Genomic DNA, 21,158 nt, shown 5'->3' on the forward strand with positions numbered 1-21,158 from the left:
CAGTGAAAACATCAGATTCAAAACATTTGTTGCAAACAGAGTATCACTAATCAAAGAAAACACCAAGCCAAATCAGTGGATGTATGTGAACTCTGAGTTGAATCCCGCAGACCACGCTTCAAGGGGATTAAGTGCAGATTCTTTCATAAATTGTCAAGAATGGATCAATGGGCCAGACTATCTTTCAAAAGACAAGAAATATTGGCCAGTGTCACCAGACATGAAAGATGTGACTAACGATGATGTTGAGATTAAAAGACAAGTCAATGTGAATGCTACAAATGTTAGCGAGGATCTGCTAAACAAGCTGTTTTGTCATTACTCAGAGCGGCACAAATTGAAAAGAGCAATGTCATGGTTTCTGAAATTTAAGCAGTTACTTCTCAAGATTAGCAGACATCGCAAGCATCTGTTATCACAAGTGAACGACGAAGGGAACAAAGAAAGATCAGTTGAAGCTGTCGACAAACAATTGCAGAAGTTCAAGTCAGCAATTAAAGGATCTTTGCTCACAGCTGGTGATGTTGCAGAAGGAGAACTTGAGATTATTAAATGCTGTCAACGTCAACACTTCAGTCAAGAATTTCTGTCTCTTCAGAAAGGCGAGAAACTAAAAGGGAGTAGCCATATAATCAAGCTTGATCCTGTTGTGCATGATGGAATCTTGAGAGTAGGAGGAAGGTTGCAATTGTCTGCTCTGCCGGCAGATGCTAAGCATCCTGTGATTCTTCCGAAAGACCACCATGTGTCTACGCTGATCCTCAGGGGGATACATGAGGAAACGGGACACAGTGGGAGGAATTACACACTTTCACGGCTGAGAGAAAAGTTTTGGATTCCACAAGCAGATTCTGCAATCAGAAAAATACTCTCAAAGTGTGTTACATGCAAAAGAGTATTATCAAAGCCTGGACAGCAAAGAATGGCCAATTTGCCTCAAGATTGTTTGGTTCCAGACAAGCCTCCCTTCTCTAATGTTGGAATGGACTATTTTGGACCTTTTGATGTAAAGTGTGGTAGAAGCACTGTAAAAAGATATGGAGTGATTTTTACGTGTCTCACTGTTAGAGCGATTCATATTGAAGTGGCACACTCACTTGACACTGATTCTTGCATAAATGCCATCAGAAGATTCATTGCAAGGAGAGGTCAAGTATCTATCCTGAGATCAGACAACGGCACAAATCTTGTGAGTGCGGAAAAGGAAACGCGTGAAGCCATAAAAAATTGGAATCATGCAAAAATCTCAAAGATGCTTGTGCAAAAGAACATCACATGGATATTCAACCCACCATCAGGCTCACACTTTGGAGGCATTTGGGAAAGACAGATTCGTTCTGTGAGAAAAATCCTCAACCAAATCCTAAAACAACAGACTCTTGATGATGAGCGCCTTCAGACTTTGCTATGTGAAGTTGAGGCAATTGTTAATGGCAGGCCCATAACAAGAGTGTCAAATGACATCAATGATTTGGAGGCACTCACACCAAACCATTTACTTCTGCTGAAAGGACAACCACATTTGCCACCAGGCATATTTTGCAAAGAGGATGTGTATGCCAGAAGAAGATGGAAGCAGATACAGTATTTATCTGATATCTTTTGGAAGCGTTGGACAAAGGAGTATCTTCCACTGTTGCAAGAGAGACAGAAGTGGTTAAGGACCAGGAGAAATCTGAAGTGTGGAGATGTTGTGCTTATAGTTGATGATAGTGCTCCAAGAAACTCCTGGTTGATGGGAAAAGTTGAAAAGACAATCTCTGACTCAAATGGACTTGTCAGACGTGTTTTTGTTAGGACTAAAAGTAGTGTGTTGGAAAGACCAGTGACTAAGCTGTGTTTGTTGCTTGAAATGGATGAGTAAACATTATTGTTTGGATTGTAACTAAAATGCTTCAATTTGTTTTGTTTCTTGATGTTTTTGATGCAATCTGTTGAACTTCTTTTGACAATACTGGTTTAGCTATATTTGACAAAGATTTTTTTGAAACAAGTTAAGCTTATTGTATTTTTGAACTTGACGTTAATTGTCGCTTAATGTTATGGTAATTGTTAAGTTAAGCATTAACAATTAGGGGCCGGAATGTAAGCGCCATTTATGTGACACATTTATAGTTTATTGCCAGCGATGTCATAATTTAATTTTAAAGAACAATTTATGCTTTTATTTTGAAGTCAGTAAGTTCCGTTTATATACAGGAAATGTTTTTGGGTTTGATGCAATGTACGGCTGGTGAATTCTTCAATAAATGAATGGACGGCGGAGCCATACGGTTGTTTTACCGTTGTTGGTATGGATGGCATCGTTGGCACCTCTACAGAGCCATTCAAACGAGTAAGACAGTCTCTTGTCGTTCATTGAGTTTGGATTCAAGATTGAAATGAAAGAAACAAGAAAGTGCAATGAAGAAGAAAGTTTAACAAAGATAACTTTACAATGATGAAGAAGAAAAGAAAAAAGGAGCCATGTTTCTGAAGGAGAACACGCAGCCCATAGTGACCATGTGACCACTCATGGGGGGGGGGGGGGGGTCAGTCATGTCATTGGAGTTTACAGAACAAAGATTCATCTGAACCTTCTCACAGACTGAAGAACATGAGGGGGGGGGGTCGTCTGTGTTCACTGAATTTAAAAATTAGTAATCAGATTCCTCTGAGTAATTTGATTACTCAGAGGAATCTGATTACTCAGACTCCTTATTCAGTCACTTTGTGTGAAGAAATGATCCAACTGAAGCTGGGGTCTCTATCTGTCCTGCAGACTCTGACTCCTCCCGGACACTGATGACATCACTGCAGCTCTGCTCTGTGATTGGCTGCTGTCAGACTTAAAGGTGAGATTTGCAGAAGTTCACTTCAGTTTGATTCTGAGAGGTGATGAAGGTGAAGCTGCTGCTCTTCCTCTGCGAGATCCTCTGCGGGATCCTTAGTGGGACGGCTGAAGGTCAGAACAAATACACAACTTCTACTCAACACTTACAACTGTATACCAACACAGAGGCTGACCAGGTTCTTCTTCTCTCAGTTCTTCATGAGGACTTTGGCATCTTAGGCTGTTCAGACTATGATCAAGAATACATGTACGCTCTGGATGGTGAAGAGAAATGGTACGCAGACTACAAGAAGGAGACAGGAGTAGGACCTCAGCTTCCTCTTGGAGGTCATTTTATAAACCCTGATGGATATCAGTTTGCTAAGGTTTATGAACAGGTCTGCAGACGAAACCTGAAGGCTCTTAAAAAAACTACAAAAGGTCTTCAACTGGAACAAGGTAAAACCAAAACCTTTCCTTCAAAGTTCATCTGTGACTGACAGAATGAGACTGAAGGATCAATCATTGTTATTAATTATCGATCAGAGGAAACATTACATTAAAAACGATCATGAAGTTCCTGTTTTCAGTCAGAGTTCTGATCCAGGATTCAGGTTCTTCACAAGCATGAAAACAGATAAACAGAAACACACACACACATGATTTATAGATGTTCAGGAGAACATCTGTGGTTCCACCATGTTTCAACTTTAATCTCTGAAGTTCAGATCTCCTGCAGGAGGATCCTCCGCAGACCTTAGGAGAAGAAATTTAAGGACTTTTTTTCCCTCCAAAATCTGAATGTTTCCACAGAGAAGTTAGAAGAACTTTTTTCTTCATGTTCAAGAACCTGAACTCTCAGGGAAAATCAGACGGTTTCTGAGCTTCTGGTCTCAGTCGAACCTCCTCCTTCTACTCAGACCCCCCCTCCAATGTGATGGTCTACAGCAGAGACGAGGTGGAGCTGGGGCAGCAGAACACTCTGATCTGCCACGTCTCTGGGTTCTACCCGGCTCCTGTGAACGTGTCCTGGACCAGGAACGGTGAGAAGGTTCCAGGAAGCATCAACGTCCCCCTCCCCAGCAGTGACGGGACCCTCACCCAGATCTCCAGGCTGCAGTTTGTTCCTCAGCTGGGGGACATCTACAGCTGCTCAGTGGAGCATCCGGCTCTCCCTGAGGTCCAAACCAAGATCTGGGGTGAGAAATGCTTCAGAGCAGCAGCTGCAGCATGAAGCTCCACCCTCATCTTCATCTTTTGTCTCTGCAGATTTTGAGAAGTCCCAGCCCAGCGTTGGACCCGCACTCTTCTGTGGACTGGGTCTGGTGGTGGGTCTGCTGGGCGTGGCAACAGGAACCTTCTTCCTCATCAAAGGAAACGAGTGCAGCTGATTGGAGGATTCTGATGATGTCATCATGTCTGTACATAGAATTGATCTGAAAGTTTTTAAACATCCTTTTATTTTTTGCTCTTCATGAATAAACCATCGGGCGGGCCGGGTACGGCCGTATGTTAGACACGCCTGCTCCATAAAATGATGATGTTCCTCTGGACATTCCTGTTAATAAATCTTTATTTAAATACCAACTTTTGTCGTGGTTCATCTTTGGTTCTGGTTCTGATCCAAACACTTTTATTGTGAAATCAGGTTCTGGTCATGTCTTTGAGGAGTTTCAGTCTGGATTTGAATCACAGACACAGCAGGAGGTCTCAGGGATCTCCTCTTGGCTGCAGACTCTTGGGGTTCCTTTGAACCAGAAGAATGTGACCTTTGACCCTAAAAGAGCCAAATGGTCCAGTTTCTTACCAACCAGAACCCAGTTAGAACCATCTAGTCTAACTTCCCTTTTTAGAAAACTACACCTTTTTTGTGGCAATAAAATAATTTGTTTAATGTAACTTCTGATTAGTTCTAATAGAATTACAATAGTGTTTTATTTATATTACTCATGACAGCGGCACACACAAGTTCCATTCAATATGAAAGACGTCCAGGATCAAATCAAATCCTAATAGTTGATCTATTTACAGTACTACTTTAAGAATGTTGCCTTTGAGCAGCAACCAGAGGGTTTTGGTTCAGTTAACCCTCTGGCTAAGAATGTGAGTTTAAATATATTTTAACGTATTCCATTCTTCAGCAGAGATGAACAACAAAACACTAAGTAGATTAAAGTTTCTACTATAATTCTCACTCAGAGACTGTTTGGTAAAACTCTTAAATGGATTTACTGTGATGTCACTAAAACAAACTCATGAGAACAAAGTGGATCAGAACATTTCCCTGCAGGTTCTGGACCATGTCCGGTTTCACAGGAACAGATCTAAGTTTTTTATTCCACAAGGTTTCAGTTTCCTCACAGCAGTCAGAGAACTGGAGAACTTTGGTTCTGTTTAGAAGAACCTTTGGGTCGTTTAGATGAAGAGTTAAACTCTCAGGAGTCCAGTTTCTAGAAAATTCTTTTTTCAGGAACATCCCATAATGCTGCGGAACATGACTGGATGTTCCTTCAGGATGAAGCTGCTCTTCCTCCACCTTCAGAACCATCAGATCCTTCATCTGCTGCAAAAAAATCCTTTCTAAAGGAGAAAATCTCCAACATGAACTCACTTTTTATGAATTATTTCAGGATCAATCAACTCTGATCAGACAGAACATCTGAACTTCTCTGCTTAGAACCAGATTTTCTAACAAAACGTTTCCACAAAAAGCAGAAAAGATTCCAGATTCTTCTCTTAGTGGTTCTGGTTCCTCAAATGATGGATCTGGACTCAAAAGGATCTTCTGCTCTGAACGAACCAGAACCGTAAAACTGAACCGAAAGAGAACCAGAAGATTAGAAACAGAACTTTAAGAACTATTGAGACCAGAAACCAAAACCTGAAACCAGAGTGGACACAGTTCTGACAGTAGGAGGGTTTACACATGAGGCTTCTGAAGCTTCATGAAGCTCTGTGAGGTCAAAGTCTGTATGTTCTGAGAACTTCATCATCCAACCTTCAGCTGACATCTTCTTCCCCGTCAATGAGGACTGAGGAGAGCAACACGTGCACGCACACGTGCACAGCTGACTGGGTCTATGTGGTGCCTAAAGGTTTTGATGAAAGTTTCTGCTTGTTGTAGGAGGAACTGCAGTAATGTTCTCATACATCTTCTAGTGTAAAAGTTCTGATTGTTCAGGAGAAAAGATATGAGGTTCTGGAAGTGAAGAATTGTCTGAGGAAGTACCAGAACCTGTGAGGAAAAGTTCTGCTGAGGTCTCCATCCAAGATCTGAGTCCTGTCGCTGTGATGTCTGCCTGGAAACAGCTGACACCGCGGTCATGTGACCGCTGGAGTTTATCAGCAGTTCTCAGTCTGTGTCCTCAGTCTGATGGGAAACACAGACATGGACTCTTCATCTCTTAGAGTCTTCCTCCTCATCCTCACTCTGTACCCTGCAGGTAACATCAGTGACGATTAATACTACAACTGATGATCAATAATCCTCTGATCGTCTCTGACATTTGTTTCTTCCTCAGATGGATTTATACATTACATATTGAATCGTTGTCTGTTTAACTCCTCTGATCTGAAAGACATCGAGAACATTTACTCCTACTATTACAACAAAGAAGAGTTCCTCAGGTTCAGCAGCAGTTCGGGGAAATTTGTTGGATACACGGAGATCGGAGTGAAGACAGCAGAACTCGCCAACAATGATCCTGAAAAAATGAGCCGCAGGAGAGCAGAGAAGGAGACCTTCTGCAAACCCAACATTGATAATGACTACTCAACTATCCTGACTAAATCCGGTGAGTTAAAGTTGTTCATGTTTTCAGGATTTTTAGTAACGCACTTTTTCTGATTCACTTCAAACTTAAACGTCAAACTACCAGAACCTGAATTTTCTGGGCGCTAGTGAAATGGAGAAGGTGTAGGACGTGTTTTCTGGGCTCCTTGTGGCCATATATATTTATGTTAGCACCACCTAAGTGCTCAAAACCCAGCAAGATGGACCTGGCTTTGGTGTCTGACAGGCAAGTCAAGGTCAAGGATGAACTGCCACTCATCTGGCAGAAAATGTCGGACAAACTTCTGCTGTCCATCAACGAGCGGTTCGATAAGTTTGAGCAGCCAGACAGTCCAAACGAAGGATAAATCAAATAGCAGTGACAAGCTTCCAAATTCACACAAGCAACGCGATCAACAAATGATATGACTGGCTCACCCTACTTCCCCATCCATTCATTGTACGTCACCAGTGAGTCAGTTAGCACCTTTCAAACTTGGTGTCACACACGCCCACAGTGACACACCCACTGGCACAGGTGAAGGAGGTGGCTTCACCTGCGCCACCTCCTGTATGGCTCCTACACTGCAGATCACGAGGTCCATATTACCGCCATGGAAAGTTCAGTAGCAAGCCTCCAGGTTGAAACTGCAAAGCTACATGCTAAGCTGTTGGATCTCGAGGGAAGATCCAGAAGGAATGATATAAAAATATAGTTTTTCTGGAAGGTGAGGAGAAAGGGAAACCTACCGAGTTTGTTACAAACCTCATACCTAAATTGGCGGGGGCAACAACGCCTGTCCTTCCTCCACAATCTGAGGAGGGCCAGAGCTCCTCCCCCATCATGCAGACCTTCTGGAGGGGTGCCATCGAGAGCCTCCTGACCAGCTGCATCACCGTTTGGTACGGAGCCTACACGGCGTCCTGCCGGAAGACTCTGCAGCACATTGTGAAAACAGCTGATAAGGTCATCGGTGTCCCTCTCACTGGCCTCTCAGACATTTATCACTCCCGCCTCACCCGCAATTCTCTGACTGTCAATAAAGTTTGAAAGATTTGCATACAATTTTAGTGGTTTTTATGTCCGTGTGAACCGAAACTGAATCAGTTTTATTCTGGCTCTAATGTGTCTGACACGCTTGTTACATCCATGCAGCTCCACATGCAGGTGTCACATGTGTAGCGTCCATCATGGAACAAGAACAGATCTGCTCAGACTGAAGATTTTCTGGACCAGAACTTCTGCTGGTTTAATTAGGTTCTGTTCAGGAACCTGGTTCTTGTGAGGAATGTTCTTAGATGGAACAGCAGCCCCCTCTGCTGGTGACTCTGTGACATTACAGGATGAGTTTTACTGAAACAGTATGGAAACCTTAAACTGAATCCTTCATGTTTCAGTCCAACCCAGAGTCAGAGTCCAGTCTCTGGAGCCCTCTGGTGGTAACCATCCCGCCATGCTGATCTGCAGCGTCTATGACTTTTACCCCAAGAAAATCAAGGTCAGCTGGCTCCAAGACCAGGAGGAGGTCTCCTCTGACGTCACCTCCACCGCTGAAATGGAGGACGGGGATTGGTTCTACCAAATCCACTCCTACCTGGAGTACACGCCCAGGTGAGACCAGGACCACAACCATGAAGTCAGTCTAGAACTTTACTCTGAAAGATTGTTAGAATCAACTGTTCCATCAGAATACTTTATTTATCCCAGGAGGAAAATAGTTTACAGCAGAGCTCCTCATCAACTTTCCAAAGTCAGATAAACAATAGAGGAAGAAACGTTTTACTATATGCAGCCAAATCTGGAGTCTTTGAAGTAGTTATGTGTACCAGGATGATTAATGTGTAGCTAAAAGCATTAATGTGTAGCAGAAATATTAATGCACAGCAGAAGTATTCACGTGTAGCTATAAGTATTAATGTATAGCAGAGGTATTGATTTGTACTAGAAGTATTCATGTGTAGCACAAGTATTCATGTGTAGTAGAAGTATCCATGTGTTGCAGAAGTATTCATGTGTAGTGGAAGTATTCATGTGTAGTAGAAGTATTCATGTGTAGTAGAAGTATTCATGTGTATTAGAAGTATTCATGTGTATTACAAGTATTCATGTGTAGAAGTATTCATGTGTAGTAAAAGTATTCATGTGTAGTAGAAGTATTCATGCATAGTAGAAGTATTCATGTGTACTAGAAGTATACATGTGTAGTAGAAGTATTCACGTGTTGCAGAAGTATTCATGTGTACTAGAAGTATTCATGTGTAGTAGAAGTATTCATGTGTCTTAGAAGTATTCATGTGTTGCAGAAGTATTCATGTGTAGTAAAAGTATTCATGTGTAGTAGAAGTATTCATGCGTACTAGAAGTATTAATGTGTACTAGAAGTATACATGTGTAGTAGAAGTATTCACGTGTTGCAGAAGTATTCATGTGTAGTAGAAGTATTCATGTGTAGTAGAAGTATCCATGTGTAGTAGAAGTATCCATGTGTAGTACAAGTATCCATGTGTAGTACAAGTATCCATGTGTAGTACAAGTATCCATGTGTTGCAGAAGTATTCATGTTTAGTGGAAGTATTCATGTGTAGTAGAAGTATTCATGTGTAGTACAAATATCCATGTGTTGCAAAAGTATTCATGTGTAGTAGAAGTATTCATGTGTAGTAGAAGTATTCATGCGTAGTAGAAGTATTCATGCGTAGTAGAAGTATTCATGTGTAGTAGAAGTATCCATGTGTTGCAGAAGTATTCATGCGTAGTAGAAGTATTCATGTGTAGTAAAAGTATTCATGCGTATTAGAAGTATTCATGCGTAGTAGAAGTATTCATGTGTAGTTGAAGTATACATGTGTAGCAGAAGTATACATGTGTAGCAGAAGTATTCATGTGTAGCAGAAGTATTCATGGGTAGTAGAAGTATTCATGGGTAGTAGAAGTATTCTTGCGTAGTAGAAGTATACATGTGTTGCAGAAGTATTCATGTGTAGTAGAAGTATTCATGTGTAGTAGAAGTATTCATGCGTAGTAGAAGTATTCATGTGTAGCAGAAGTATTTATGTATAGTAGAAGTATTCATGTGTAGTAGAAGAATATATGTGTAGTAGAAGTATACATGTGTTGCAGAAGTATTCATGTGTAGCAGAAGTATTCATGTATAGTAGAAGTATTCATGTGTAGTAGAAGAATATATGTGTAGTAGAAGTATGCATGTGTTGCAGAAGTATTCATGTGTAATAGAAGTATTCATGTGTAGTAGAAGTATTCTTGCGTAGTAGAAGTATACATGTGTTGCACAAGTATTCATGTGTAGTAGAAGTATTCATGTGTAGTAGAAGTATTCATGCGTAGTAGAAGTATTCATGTGTAGCAGAAGTATTTATGTATAGTAGAAGTATTCATGTGTAGTAGAAGAATATATGTGTAGTAGAAGTATACATGTGTTGCAGAAGTATTCATGTGTAATAGAAGTATTTATGTATAGTAGAAGTATTCATGTGTCTTAGAAGTATACTTGTATAGTAGAAGTATTCATGTGTATTAGAAGTATACATGTGTAGTAGAAGTATTCATGTGTAGCAGAAGTATTCATGTGTATTAGAATATACATGTGTTGCAGAAGTATTGATTTGTAGTAGAAGTATACATGTGTAGTAGAAGTACAAGTCTCTGAGGCTGTTTTCTTTCCAGCATTTCTAGACTTTTGTTGCCAAAGGGAGGAAGAACTTTCTGGGTTCTCAGTCTTCTTCTCTCTGACATCCTCTATTGGTCCAAGATCAGGTGGATGGGATGGGCGGAGTCATCCAGGGTGCTTCCTGTTTTTAGTGGAGCTGAGGTAGAGCGACCGTCCTCTGACCGCCGGTTAAGTTCCTCTGTGGAAGTGTCCTTCAGGACCCAGAACCTTTAGGGTCAGAACCTTTCATGGCAGTTCTGGTCCTCCATGTGAGACAATGAAGGGTTTCATGACAACAATGGAATAAATCCAAACGTGTGGTTCTAACAGCTCTTGAGGAGGTTCTGATCCACTTTATCCAGTCTGATGTTTGTCTGCAGGTCTGGAGGGAAAATCTCCTGCAGGGTAGAACACATCAGCTTAAAGGATCCTCTCATCACTGACTGGGGTAAATATCCGCCTCACCTGTCTGTGTCTCACCTGTCTGTCCGTATTTTACCTGTCTGCATCTCACCTGTCCATGTCTCACCTGCACCCTATGTTTAGGGGTGTGGGGCATAACATAGAGAAGAAAAAAATCAGAAAATGACCTACAATGCAAAAAGTAAGCCCTCAAAAATCACCAAATATAATATTTCTGCCCAAACAATGTGTACAAATAATTAAAGGGTTTATTGTCCCAAATGTAAATGTGATAAAGAGAATGAAAAAGGAGCATCTAATTTCAGGGTGAACCCGGGCCAAAATAATAAAAAAAACAGAACTAACTCAAATGTCAAATGTTCTACCTGACCTTCCAGAAAACATAGTGAAAATCAAGGACAGAGTCTGACCTGTCCCCCTGAACCTCAACTAAAACAGGAGAAAACAGTCAAACAAAATGGCAGTTCACCCCTACTGCTCTACAACAACAAAAATATCCTGATGAAAGTTACACAACGTTTTGAGGAATAGTTCACACAAAAGCTTCACCAAGAAGCTCACACAGCTAAAAGGGCTCACAAAAGCACTTAAGTGTTGTCAATGGGGGAAGGCGAGCCGAAGCTAGAGCCAAAGACTTCTTCCCCCATGGGGCTGTGGAGATGGCAGGTTTTTAAAGTCCCATCCTCCAATCACGTGCAGCCACCAATCTTCTTCATCCAATCCTAAACCAGCACCAGTCACTCATCCTCCAATCCAGAGCAGCCACAAGGCCTTAGTGCAGAAACCCAGGTCACCTGAAAAAAAAGGAACCTACACACGTACAAAAGTACTTTCACCCCCCCTACACAAACACTCAATGTACTAAACAACACATTTAAACAAAAATCAAACACAATGATGACATGGGTCGTAACAGTCTCATCTGTCTTTGTGTCACCTGCCCGTGCCTTACCTGTCTGTCTGTGCCTCACCTGTCTGTGCCTCACCTGCCTGTGCCTCAACTGCCTGTGCATCACCTGTCTGTGCCTCACCTGCCTGTACCTCACCTGCCTGTGCCTCACCTGCCTGTGCCTCACCTGTCTGTGCCTGACCTGTCTGTCTGTGTCTCACCTGTCTGTGCCTCACCTGTCTGTGCCTCACCTGCCTGTACCTCACCTGTCTGTACCTCAACTGCCTGTGCCTCACCTGCCTGTGCCTGACCTGTCTGTCTGTGTCTCACCTGTCTGTCTCACCTGTCTGTGCCTCACCTGTCTGTGTCTCACCTGTCTGTGCCTCACCTGTCTGTGCCTCACCTGCCTGTACCTCACCTGTCTGTGCCTCACCTGTCTGTGCCTCACCTGTCTGTACCTCACCTGCCTGTGCCTCACCTGCCTGTGCCTCACCTGCCTGTGCCTCACCTGTCTGTCTGTGTCTCACCTGTCTGTGCCTCACCTGTCTGTGCCTCACCAGTCTGTGCCTCACCTGCCTGTACCTCACCTGCCTGTGCCTGACCTGCCTGTGCCTCACCTGCCTGTGCCTGACCTGTCTGTCTGTGTCTCACCTGTCTGTGCCTCACCTGCCTGTACCTCACCTGCCTGTGCCTGACCTGTCTGTCTGTGTCTCACCTGTCTGTGCCTCACCTGCCTGTGCCTGACCTGTCTGTCTGTGTCTCACCTGCCTGTGCCTCACCTGCCTGTGCCTCACCTGCCTGTACCTCACCTGCCTGTGCCTCACCTGCCTGTGCCTCACCTGTCTGTGCCTGACCTGTCTGTCTGTGTCTCACCTGTCTGTGACTCACCTGTCTGTGCCTCGCCTGCCTGTACCTCACCTGCCTGTGCCTGACCTGTCTGTCTGTGTCTCACCTGTTTGTGCCTCACCTGTCTGTGCCTCACCTGCCTGTGCCTCACCTGCCTGTACCTCATCTGCCTGTGCCTGACCTGTCTGTCTGTGCCTGACCCGTCTGTGCCTCACCTGCCTGTGCCTCACCTGCCTGTGCCTCACCTGCCTGTGCCTCACCTGCCTGTACCTCACCTGCCTGTGCCTGACCTGTCTGTCTGTGTCTCACCTGTCTTTCTTCAGACCCGTCCATGCCAGAGTCAGAGAAGAACAAAATCGCCATCGGAGCTTCAGGACTGATTCTGGGTTTGGTCTTGTCTCTGGCTGGATTCGTCTACTACAAGAGGAAGACCAGAGGTCGGTCCAGTTTAAACCGGTTCTGAATGGTTTTGACCAGAGTGGATTCCTGAGTGTCTGTGGTTCTGGTTTCAGGTCGTATTCTGGTTCCCAGCAGCTGAGGCTGCAGTGCTTCTGTTTCTGCAGACAGACGTTCTGATCTGATCTGTTACCCCCCCCAGTACATGAAGGAGCTACTGCAGGTCCTTCCTCCCCGCAGCCATCAGACTGTACAACACGGTGCTAAAGTGACACACTACGAATCCACGGGTGCTTTTTTAGTTCACTCATTTATTTAATTTACTTATTTACAAACTGTTGCAGTCGTTGTTTTTCAGTTGTTGTTTTTTGGTCTTCAATGGTTGTTTGTGCTGCGTATTTTTACTTATGTATTTTTGTTTGAATTTAATTTACTTCATCGTGAAAACAAGCAGTTTTTACGGATGTTCCTCTGTCTTATTTTCTCTGTAACTGCCACTTATTTTTGCTATTTGTATTTCTGGATGTCTTTTTTGCTCCTGGAGAGAAGAGAATTTCCCCATTGTGGGATAAATAAAGTTTATCTGTTCTATTCTATTCTATTTTATTCTTCAAGCTCTCATTTTTATTCATTTTACATTTTAAATGTTTACATTGTTATTGTAAATGTGATTTATTGTTTCCCCTTATCTAAGACTCCATTGAGAAAGAGATTCTTAATTATTGGGTAAATAAAGGTTAAATAAATAAAATAAAATAAATATTAAGTCAAAATACATAACAATGCCATACATTGATAATAATAGGAGACATAAATCATTGAAAAACCTAGCATATAAAGTCCATAATTGATGTCCCATCTTCTTTTCTTCTCATAATAATGACCTTATCCGTCATTATGTCATGCTCAAGTCCATCAGCTGAAATATTGCATTGTGAAGCAGTTCCTCCTCATCCAGCTGCCTCTTCTTGTAGTACACAAATCTTTGTTATTGGGTGATCCAGACATGTTTTGGTTTTAATCCGCACTTGACACACAAATCCTCTTCTATCTGGAAAAGTCTGTGAAGGTCTTCCCATGATCCAGGAATTTCTAGGTGCTGTGCTGTCCATGATGACTATGTCTCGTGGCATTTCTGATGCTCCTGAAGTAGAGGTAAGTATTCTTAATTCCATCTTTTTCAGAACAAATCCGACATGTATTGCACCTGCTCCCATCTGCGTCGAGTATACATCACCCTCCTGAAAGTTACCTGGTGGTAAGGATGGTATAGTTTTCCTTAGCAGTAGGTGGTTTGGTGTTAGTGCTTCTAGGTCATTAGAAACTGTGAATACTTTAGTTATGTTGATTATTGACTCGACTTCACAAACAACTGTGTGAAGTCCATCTTCATCTAAATATTGAACCTTCAAGGTGGAGGTCAGGACTTTCCGTACAGATCTTATTAATCTCTCCCAAGAACCTCCATGATGTGAGGCAGCTGGTGGATTGAAACTCCATTTGATTCATTTCTACCGAAGCATGATGTTAATCTGGGAATGGTTTCACTGTTCTATAGCAGTTTTCAGCTCACGTTCTGCTCCTACAAAGTTTGTTCTGTTATCGGAGCAGAGTTCCAGAACTTGACCTCGCAATCGAAGACAACTCTCATCTTCTTTTTAACTGGATGGTAAACACCATGGTGAGGAATGTAACAGACTTGGCATTCACTGCATTGCAATTCATCTTCAGGCACCTTTCGGCGTAACCTTTAGCTACTAAATCTTTCATAAAGGTAACGTAGTCTTCATGAAATGATGAGACCTTCTGAAACTTCCTTTTCAGGGAACAGAACAGGGGTGGAATTATATAAGTTCGCTTCCTTCCATTCCCTTTCAAGCAATCTTTGTTGTTTAATTATCCTAAGTTTGATACGTCTTTGAATAAATGTATGAATGCTTATTGTATTGTTTTGTGAATTATTCTGCGATTGCTTGAAATAAACCATTTCAAAACAAAAAAAAGGTATGAAAAATGCTGTTCAATAATTTTCCTATTGTTTGGCATATTAAGTTGTTAATTTCATAATTGCCCATAAACTAATCTGATAATGACCATTCACTTGTTTTGCTGAATATGTAACTAATTCTATAAACCTTTAATCCTCCCTTGACATCCCAACTTGTTCATCCACTGCTGCTGCCAAAGTTCCTTCAACTCCATAACTGACACGTTGTTGACTGATACCTCCGAGTTCTCACAGTAAGTTGCTCCATCAGTTCTTCTCAGAGGTCCATTCTAGAGCCCTGCGCGGGACTATTTTCTTCATCCCGGTCCCGCCCGCGCCCGCTGACTTTCTGGCCAATCCCGCCCGCTCCCGCAACGTATGCGTTACACTCCCGCCTGCACCCGCAAAACTCATAGAATTTAGTCCCGCACAGTAACAGAGATGCATTGATTTTGCATCGTCTCCCGTCCCGCAGGAAAAAAACATGTATTTGTATTGATATTATTAAAGACATTCATGTCCCTCCTCCAGCCTCATCTTTTCATGCATTCCTCTTTCGTGTAATTTGCAACTTAATTATCAAATATTTTTTCAAAAATCCTGTTCGGTTAAAAGTGTGCGTGTGTGCGCGCGCAGACAGACGGCCTGAAGCGCGCTCTTAGTAAGAGGCGGGGCGGGGCGTTGCACACCCCCAACAACAGGTTAGATGACAGTGGCCATTGGGCGTCTCTACTTGGTGCGTTCACGGAGCTTCAGTACATAAGACTCCAACAGCCGCACGGCCAAACGTAGTCCGCTAATATATATTCATGAGATATTCATGGCAGCACTGATCCCGCGGGGTATTTTTTAGCCACCCGCTCCCGCCTGCAGCACAATTCAAACCGCTCAATCCCGCGAGATTTGGGTTGGGTCCCGCGGGACCTGGCGGGACCCAATCCCAATGCAGCCCTCTAGTCCATTCCAGCTTTTTCCTGATTGCGTAGGGTCCTCCAATGTTAATGACTTCCAATGGCTCCAAAAGCCTCCAAAATGGCTTTCAAAGCCTGAGGAACATTTGCCCAAATTAGCAGCTCAATATCTGGGTCTATCTCAGGCAATTTAACAGGTTCCAAACATGCCCATCTTTGAAGATCCATTTGTTCTGGGATGTTCCTGTTGTGGACAAGCATGTCCTGCTGTCTTTAAGTCTTTGGCAGTTCACAGAAGTTGTCACCTTGTAAACCAGCAACCTCCAATCCCGAAACAACATAACTATTCACAACTTTCCTCAAGAGAATATGTGATTTCTTTCCTGTGAGACCTAGCTTATAACTTAGTGCCTCTGTGCAAAATACTGCTGTACTCCCTGGATCTCGGAAAGCATATGTAGTAATGGTTTTGTCACCTTCTTGACATTGACATGTACAGGAACAATAGGGAGTTAAACATTATCATACCAGCCCCAGTGAGCCCACTTGACCCCATGGTGCTGTCCACTGACACCTCTGTCTTTTCAGCTTGACTAGGGTTGTTTTTCTTTTGAGGAATGTGAAGTATATTGGGATGTTGAAGACCACACTTTTCACAGGATATCCATTTTCTGCAGTCTTTGCTGAAGTGTCCAATACACAAACAGCCAAAATAGACACCTTTTTCCCTTAAGAAGCCTATCTTCTCTCCAGTTTCAATGACTACAGATCAGTGGCTCTCACTCCAACAGCCATGAAGTGCTTTGAAAAGCCTGTCCCTAGTCACATAACAGCAGCTCTCCCACCGTGGAGGACCCACACCAGTTTGCTTACAGGGCGAACCGATCCACAGAGGACGCCGTAGCAACTGCTCTGCATGCTGGTGTCTCCCATCTGGGGCAGCGGGGGAGCTATGTGAAGATGCTCTTTGTGAATTACAGTTTCGCCTTCAACACCATCCTCCCACACGTTGGAGGACTTGGGATTGCCCCGTTCAACCTGCCTGTGGATCAGCAGCTTCCTCTCCAGAGTGGGACATCATACATCCTCTGCACTGAGCCTCAGTACCGGCTCCCCCCAGGGTTGAGTCCTTTGCTCTGCTCCCTGTAAACGTCCGACTGCACACCGGCCCATCCCAGAAACACCATCGTGAAGTTTGCTGATGACACCATAGTAGTGACACTCATCTCTGATGGGGACAAATCTGCCTACAGAGATGAGGTGGAACGGCTGTCAACATGGTGTTCAACCAACAACCTGCTCCTCAAAAGATCAAACACCAAAGAAATGATCATAGGCTACAGGAAGAAGAAGATGGACAAACTGCCAATATTCATCTCCGGGGACTGCTTGGAGACGGTGGCCGACTTCCGCTTCCTGGGAGTCCACATGGAGGAGAGCCTGACCTGGAGAACAAACACCAGTGAGCTCCAGGAAAAGGCCCAGCAGAGACTGGGTTTCCTCAGGATCCTCAGGAAGAATAAGTGCTGGTGACCTTTTACCAGGCCAAAGTAGAAAGTGTACCAACATAGTGCATCAGCACTTGATCCAGCAGCTGTACAGCAGCTCAAAGGAAAGCTCTCCAGTGGGTCATCAACACCACCCAAAACATTGATGGCTGCCATCTCCCCACTCTGGAAACCCTCCACAGCTCCTGCTGCCTCAGCAGAGCAAAAAAATAGTATCAATGACAATGACAAATAAAAGATCTGTCCATTTATCAATGGGTTTTTACTCCATCTGTGGACACATTCCAATATATGTTCTCCTCCACAGCAAAAACATGTCCACAAGGTGGTTTTTTTTATAAATGTAGTTGCAGGTGATGTTTTGCTTTCCAAAGGGCCACAGCAGTGGCAAAACCTGTTCTTTTAATGCCAAAGTGAGGCTGCAGTTTAGGTTTGTTAATAACTCTGTTTGTCATTGAGTGAGAATCTTTTATATTTCCAAATACTGGGTCAGATAGGATTTTCACTTGTTTCTCAATAAATTCTGTGATGTCAATGAATGTTACTCTTCGTTTTTACTTTTCTTGCAATTTACAGGCTACAGTTCTCCATTTATCTCTGAATTTATAGGACAACTTCCTTACAATGGTTGGCATACTGACAGGCATATTTAGCTCACGCAAATAGTCCACTCCTTCCATGGCATTACAACAGCTTCTAAGGAAAAGACTGTAGTCATCTCTGACTCTGAGGACCTCAGGAACCGGCCTCCTGCGGGTGTCCAGAGTCAGGACTAAAAGGACTAAACAAGGGGAATCAGCGTTTTAATCTTCTGCAGCTAAAAGCTGCAGAAGAATCTAGACTCAAACATTTCTCTTTAGCTGTGTATATGACTGAAGGGTCCTTTTTGACACCTCTTTTCATGTTTCTTTCTCTTTGCGTTCTTTTAAAATACATTTTATAATGATTATGTATGATTTTAACCTTTGCACTGTTGTGTATTGTGATTTTAATGCATTTTCCTGTTTTTAGAAGCACTTTGAATGACTTTCTGTACGAGTTGTGCTATACAAATAAACTCGTCCTGACTTGGAGAGCTTTAAGGTCTTCTGTCTTGATTGGCAACCATGAAAGAGCTTTTTCCATGCATTCAGATGCAACTAGATGTTCATTTCCAAAATGTTCCGTTACTACAGCTTTAGCTTTAACATAGCCCCTGTCTGGAGTAACATGTTGACAGCTTTTCACCGTTTCTTTTGCGTGAACTGCTCCCGGAAATACAGGCGATCTCTGTAATCATTGGTCTTTCTCTCCACACCATTCTCAAAAGCTTAAATGAACACATGATGATTTAATGGATCTCCATCAAAATTTGGTAATTCTTTTTTAGTACTGATGAGAGGCCTTGCTGTCGAATCAAGAGCGTTGTTGTTTCATTCTGCTTTCTCAATAGTCCCAGCACACTGTAATCTTCATCTATTGACTGATTCTGCATTCAAGAGCCTCCATATTAACTTGTGCTATCCTATGGGGTCCAGATGACCCGATCCTTATATGCACGTGTTCTCCCTACCATGACAAAGGTGGATAAAGGTGGAAAGATTTCATGTAATCCATGGACACCAGTGAGGTTCACAAATCATTGAAGAAAAAAGGTTCCGAGCACTGTCTAGTGGGTCTAGATGACCCCACTCCCAACGTTAAAGTTGGGATGTAGGAAGTTCAAGATCAAACTGATAAGAACCACAAAGAAAGGTTTCTGTGTGTCGGTGTGTGACACTAAACTTTAGAACGGTTTAAGTAATGAGCTCAAAAAATATTCAAATATTCAAGAAAATGTATAAAGAAATTCTTATTTCAGGATATGAAGATAAGAGGATTCAAGGATCAACAGGTGCTTGAATAATTCCAAATACATGTTTGAACTTGATTGTGGTGAAATAATCAAAGATCTTTTAATTACAACCAATGAGTATTACATTGTAATGTGCATTAATGATTACTGAAAGGTTTGAATTACAATCAATAAGCTATTGATTTAATTTACTTATCTGCAATGTGAAGCAATAATTACTGGTTTATTGTGATCATGTGTTCTAATGATAATCAATGATTATTACATATCGGTACCGTTACTGTTTACTGAAATCATGAATTAATGTTTTCTGAAGATCATCAATCATTTCTAGGTATTGGATTTTGTTACTTGAAGAGAATCTATCTGATCAGAACCGGATTTAAAACACTGTAAAACTATCAAATGAATGAACTCAGTAGGGGTGGGATTATATAAGCTTGCTTTTTCCCCCTCCTTTTCAAGCAATAAATCAAACTCTACTTATACTTCAGTTAATGATCACTGTATTCACTTAAGAAAATGGGATTTAAGTGACGTTTTGTTTTGTTTTCTATCTTTTTAATCTATGCATTTCCTCATTTCTGTGATGAGTTTGATAAATATGTGTAAATTTTTTATTGCTTTGACTACAATGCTTGAAATAAATCAAATCAAATCAAAGTGCCTAGGATAGAACAAGGGTTTTGTCTGTTTATTATTGTTGTGATTCTCTGAATATTGTCTGGGTTCATAGTCAATAAATAGAGGTATAGATTTCCTTTTCAGCCCTGTTTCCAAGAGATCTTGTTTAGAATATCTTTGTTTTACTGATGGTTGTGGAATAAATGAGTTTGCATCAACATTGATAATCATTTGTTTTGATGTTTCTTTTTCCAGGTAAGAAACAGTCAAAACTATGACTGAAAGAGAAAAAGACCAATTTGAGAGCATGATTACACTTGAGGAAGTACAAAAGGCCATTGAACAACTTAAATCTAAACAATCACCAGGGACAGATGGACTGAATTCAGAATTTTATTAATGTTTTGCTGAGGCTCTTTTTCCCTTTTTACATCAAATGTTTTAGAACGTATTGATAAAGAACTGCTTCCTACAACATTGACTCAAGGCTTGACAACATTAATTCAGAAATCTGGAAAAGACACATTATTCTTAGAAAACTGGCGTCCAATATCACTGCTCAACAATGATTCTAAGACCTTTGCAACAATCTTGGCCAAAAGACTAAACCTGACACTGGACTCAGTAATTGATGAGACCCAGTCTGACTTTATGCTAGGAAGACATACAATGAATAAAATAAGGCTAGTTTTGGACATTCTTGATCATCCAGACATTATATATGATAATGGTTTATTTTATTTTTGGATTTTTACAAAGCATTTGATACCGTCGAACATCAATTCATTTTACATTGTCTTAAAAAAATTGGTTTTGGAGGATACTTTTATTCAGCTATTGTTACATTATACAAAAACTGTAACAGCTCTATTAAATTAGCAGGTGGCACCTCTCCAAGATTTAATCTGGAGAGAAGGATTTGGCAAGGTTGTTCTGTCTCTCCATATCTTTTTCTTTTAGTTTCTCAACTGTTAACAGATCACATTAAATCCAGTGTAGTAGAAGGCATCAACCTCATTGACAACGAACTAATTATCACTCAGCTTGCAGATGGCACTACACTTTTTCTAAAAAATGAAAAGCAAATTCCTGTTGCTTTTGACATTATTGGGACGTTTTCAAAGGTGTCCGGCCTTTGTTTAAATGTGAATGATTGGGAACTAATGGCATGTAAAGAATGTACTGCTACCACATTGTATAATCTTCCCATTAAAACTGTTTGAAGTGAAATATTTAGGTGTTTTAATAACAAAAGACCAACATGCAATAAGCTCCCTAGATTTTAACCTAATAATAGAAAAACTAAGAGGAAATTGAATCAGTGGCTCTACAGAGATTTATCTTTGAGGGGAAGGATTTCACTCAGCAAAGCAGAAGACATTTCCTGTCTTACATACTCAGCTTTGGCTTTACACGTTGATGACAAAGTGATCAAAGAAATGGACAAAATGCTTTTTATATCATGGTACTCCTGGGAGCCCTCTCCTT

The 21,158-nt window shown here is 41.8% G+C and overlaps 2 protein-coding genes across 3 annotated transcripts; both read left to right on the forward strand.

Annotated features, from left to right (window-relative positions):
* The first annotated feature begins 2,838 nt into the window (after positions 1–2,838).
* On the forward strand, positions 2,839–4,399 carry LOC101156150 (HLA class II histocompatibility antigen, DP alpha 1 chain). Its single transcript, XM_011486340.4, has 4 exons — positions 2,839–2,944; positions 3,026–3,271; positions 3,733–4,011; positions 4,082–4,399. Exons 1-4 carry the CDS (start codon positions 2,878–2,880, stop codon positions 4,201–4,203), a joined length of 714 nt encoding a protein of 237 aa, XP_011484642.1. The 5' UTR covers positions 2,839–2,877; the 3' UTR covers positions 4,204–4,399.
* A 1,777-nt stretch (positions 4,400–6,176) lies between these two features.
* LOC101156391 (H-2 class II histocompatibility antigen, E-S beta chain) lies at positions 6,177–13,402 on the forward strand. Of its 2 annotated transcripts, XR_013655009.1 has the most exons (7): positions 6,177–6,255; positions 6,334–6,606; positions 7,983–8,196; positions 10,270–10,414; positions 10,633–10,700; positions 12,734–12,847; positions 12,923–13,402. XR_013655009.1 is itself a non-coding variant. In XM_004066759.4 (6 exons), exons 1-6 carry the CDS (start codon positions 6,186–6,188, stop codon positions 12,946–12,948), a joined length of 765 nt encoding a protein of 254 aa, XP_004066807.2. In that variant the 5' UTR covers positions 6,177–6,185; the 3' UTR covers positions 12,949–13,402. The 2 variants fall into 2 exon arrangements, 1 of the variants encoding a protein (XP_004066807.2); XM_004066759.4 differs by lacking the exon at positions 10,270–10,414.
* The last annotated feature ends 7,756 nt before the right edge of the window (positions 13,403–21,158 follow it).

This window comes from Oryzias latipes, chromosome 3, assembly GCF_053564925.1.
Source record: "Oryzias latipes strain Hd-rR chromosome 3, Olatipes_Hd-rR_3.1".
NCBI classification, from domain to species: Eukaryota; Metazoa; Chordata; class Actinopteri; order Beloniformes; family Adrianichthyidae; genus Oryzias; species Oryzias latipes.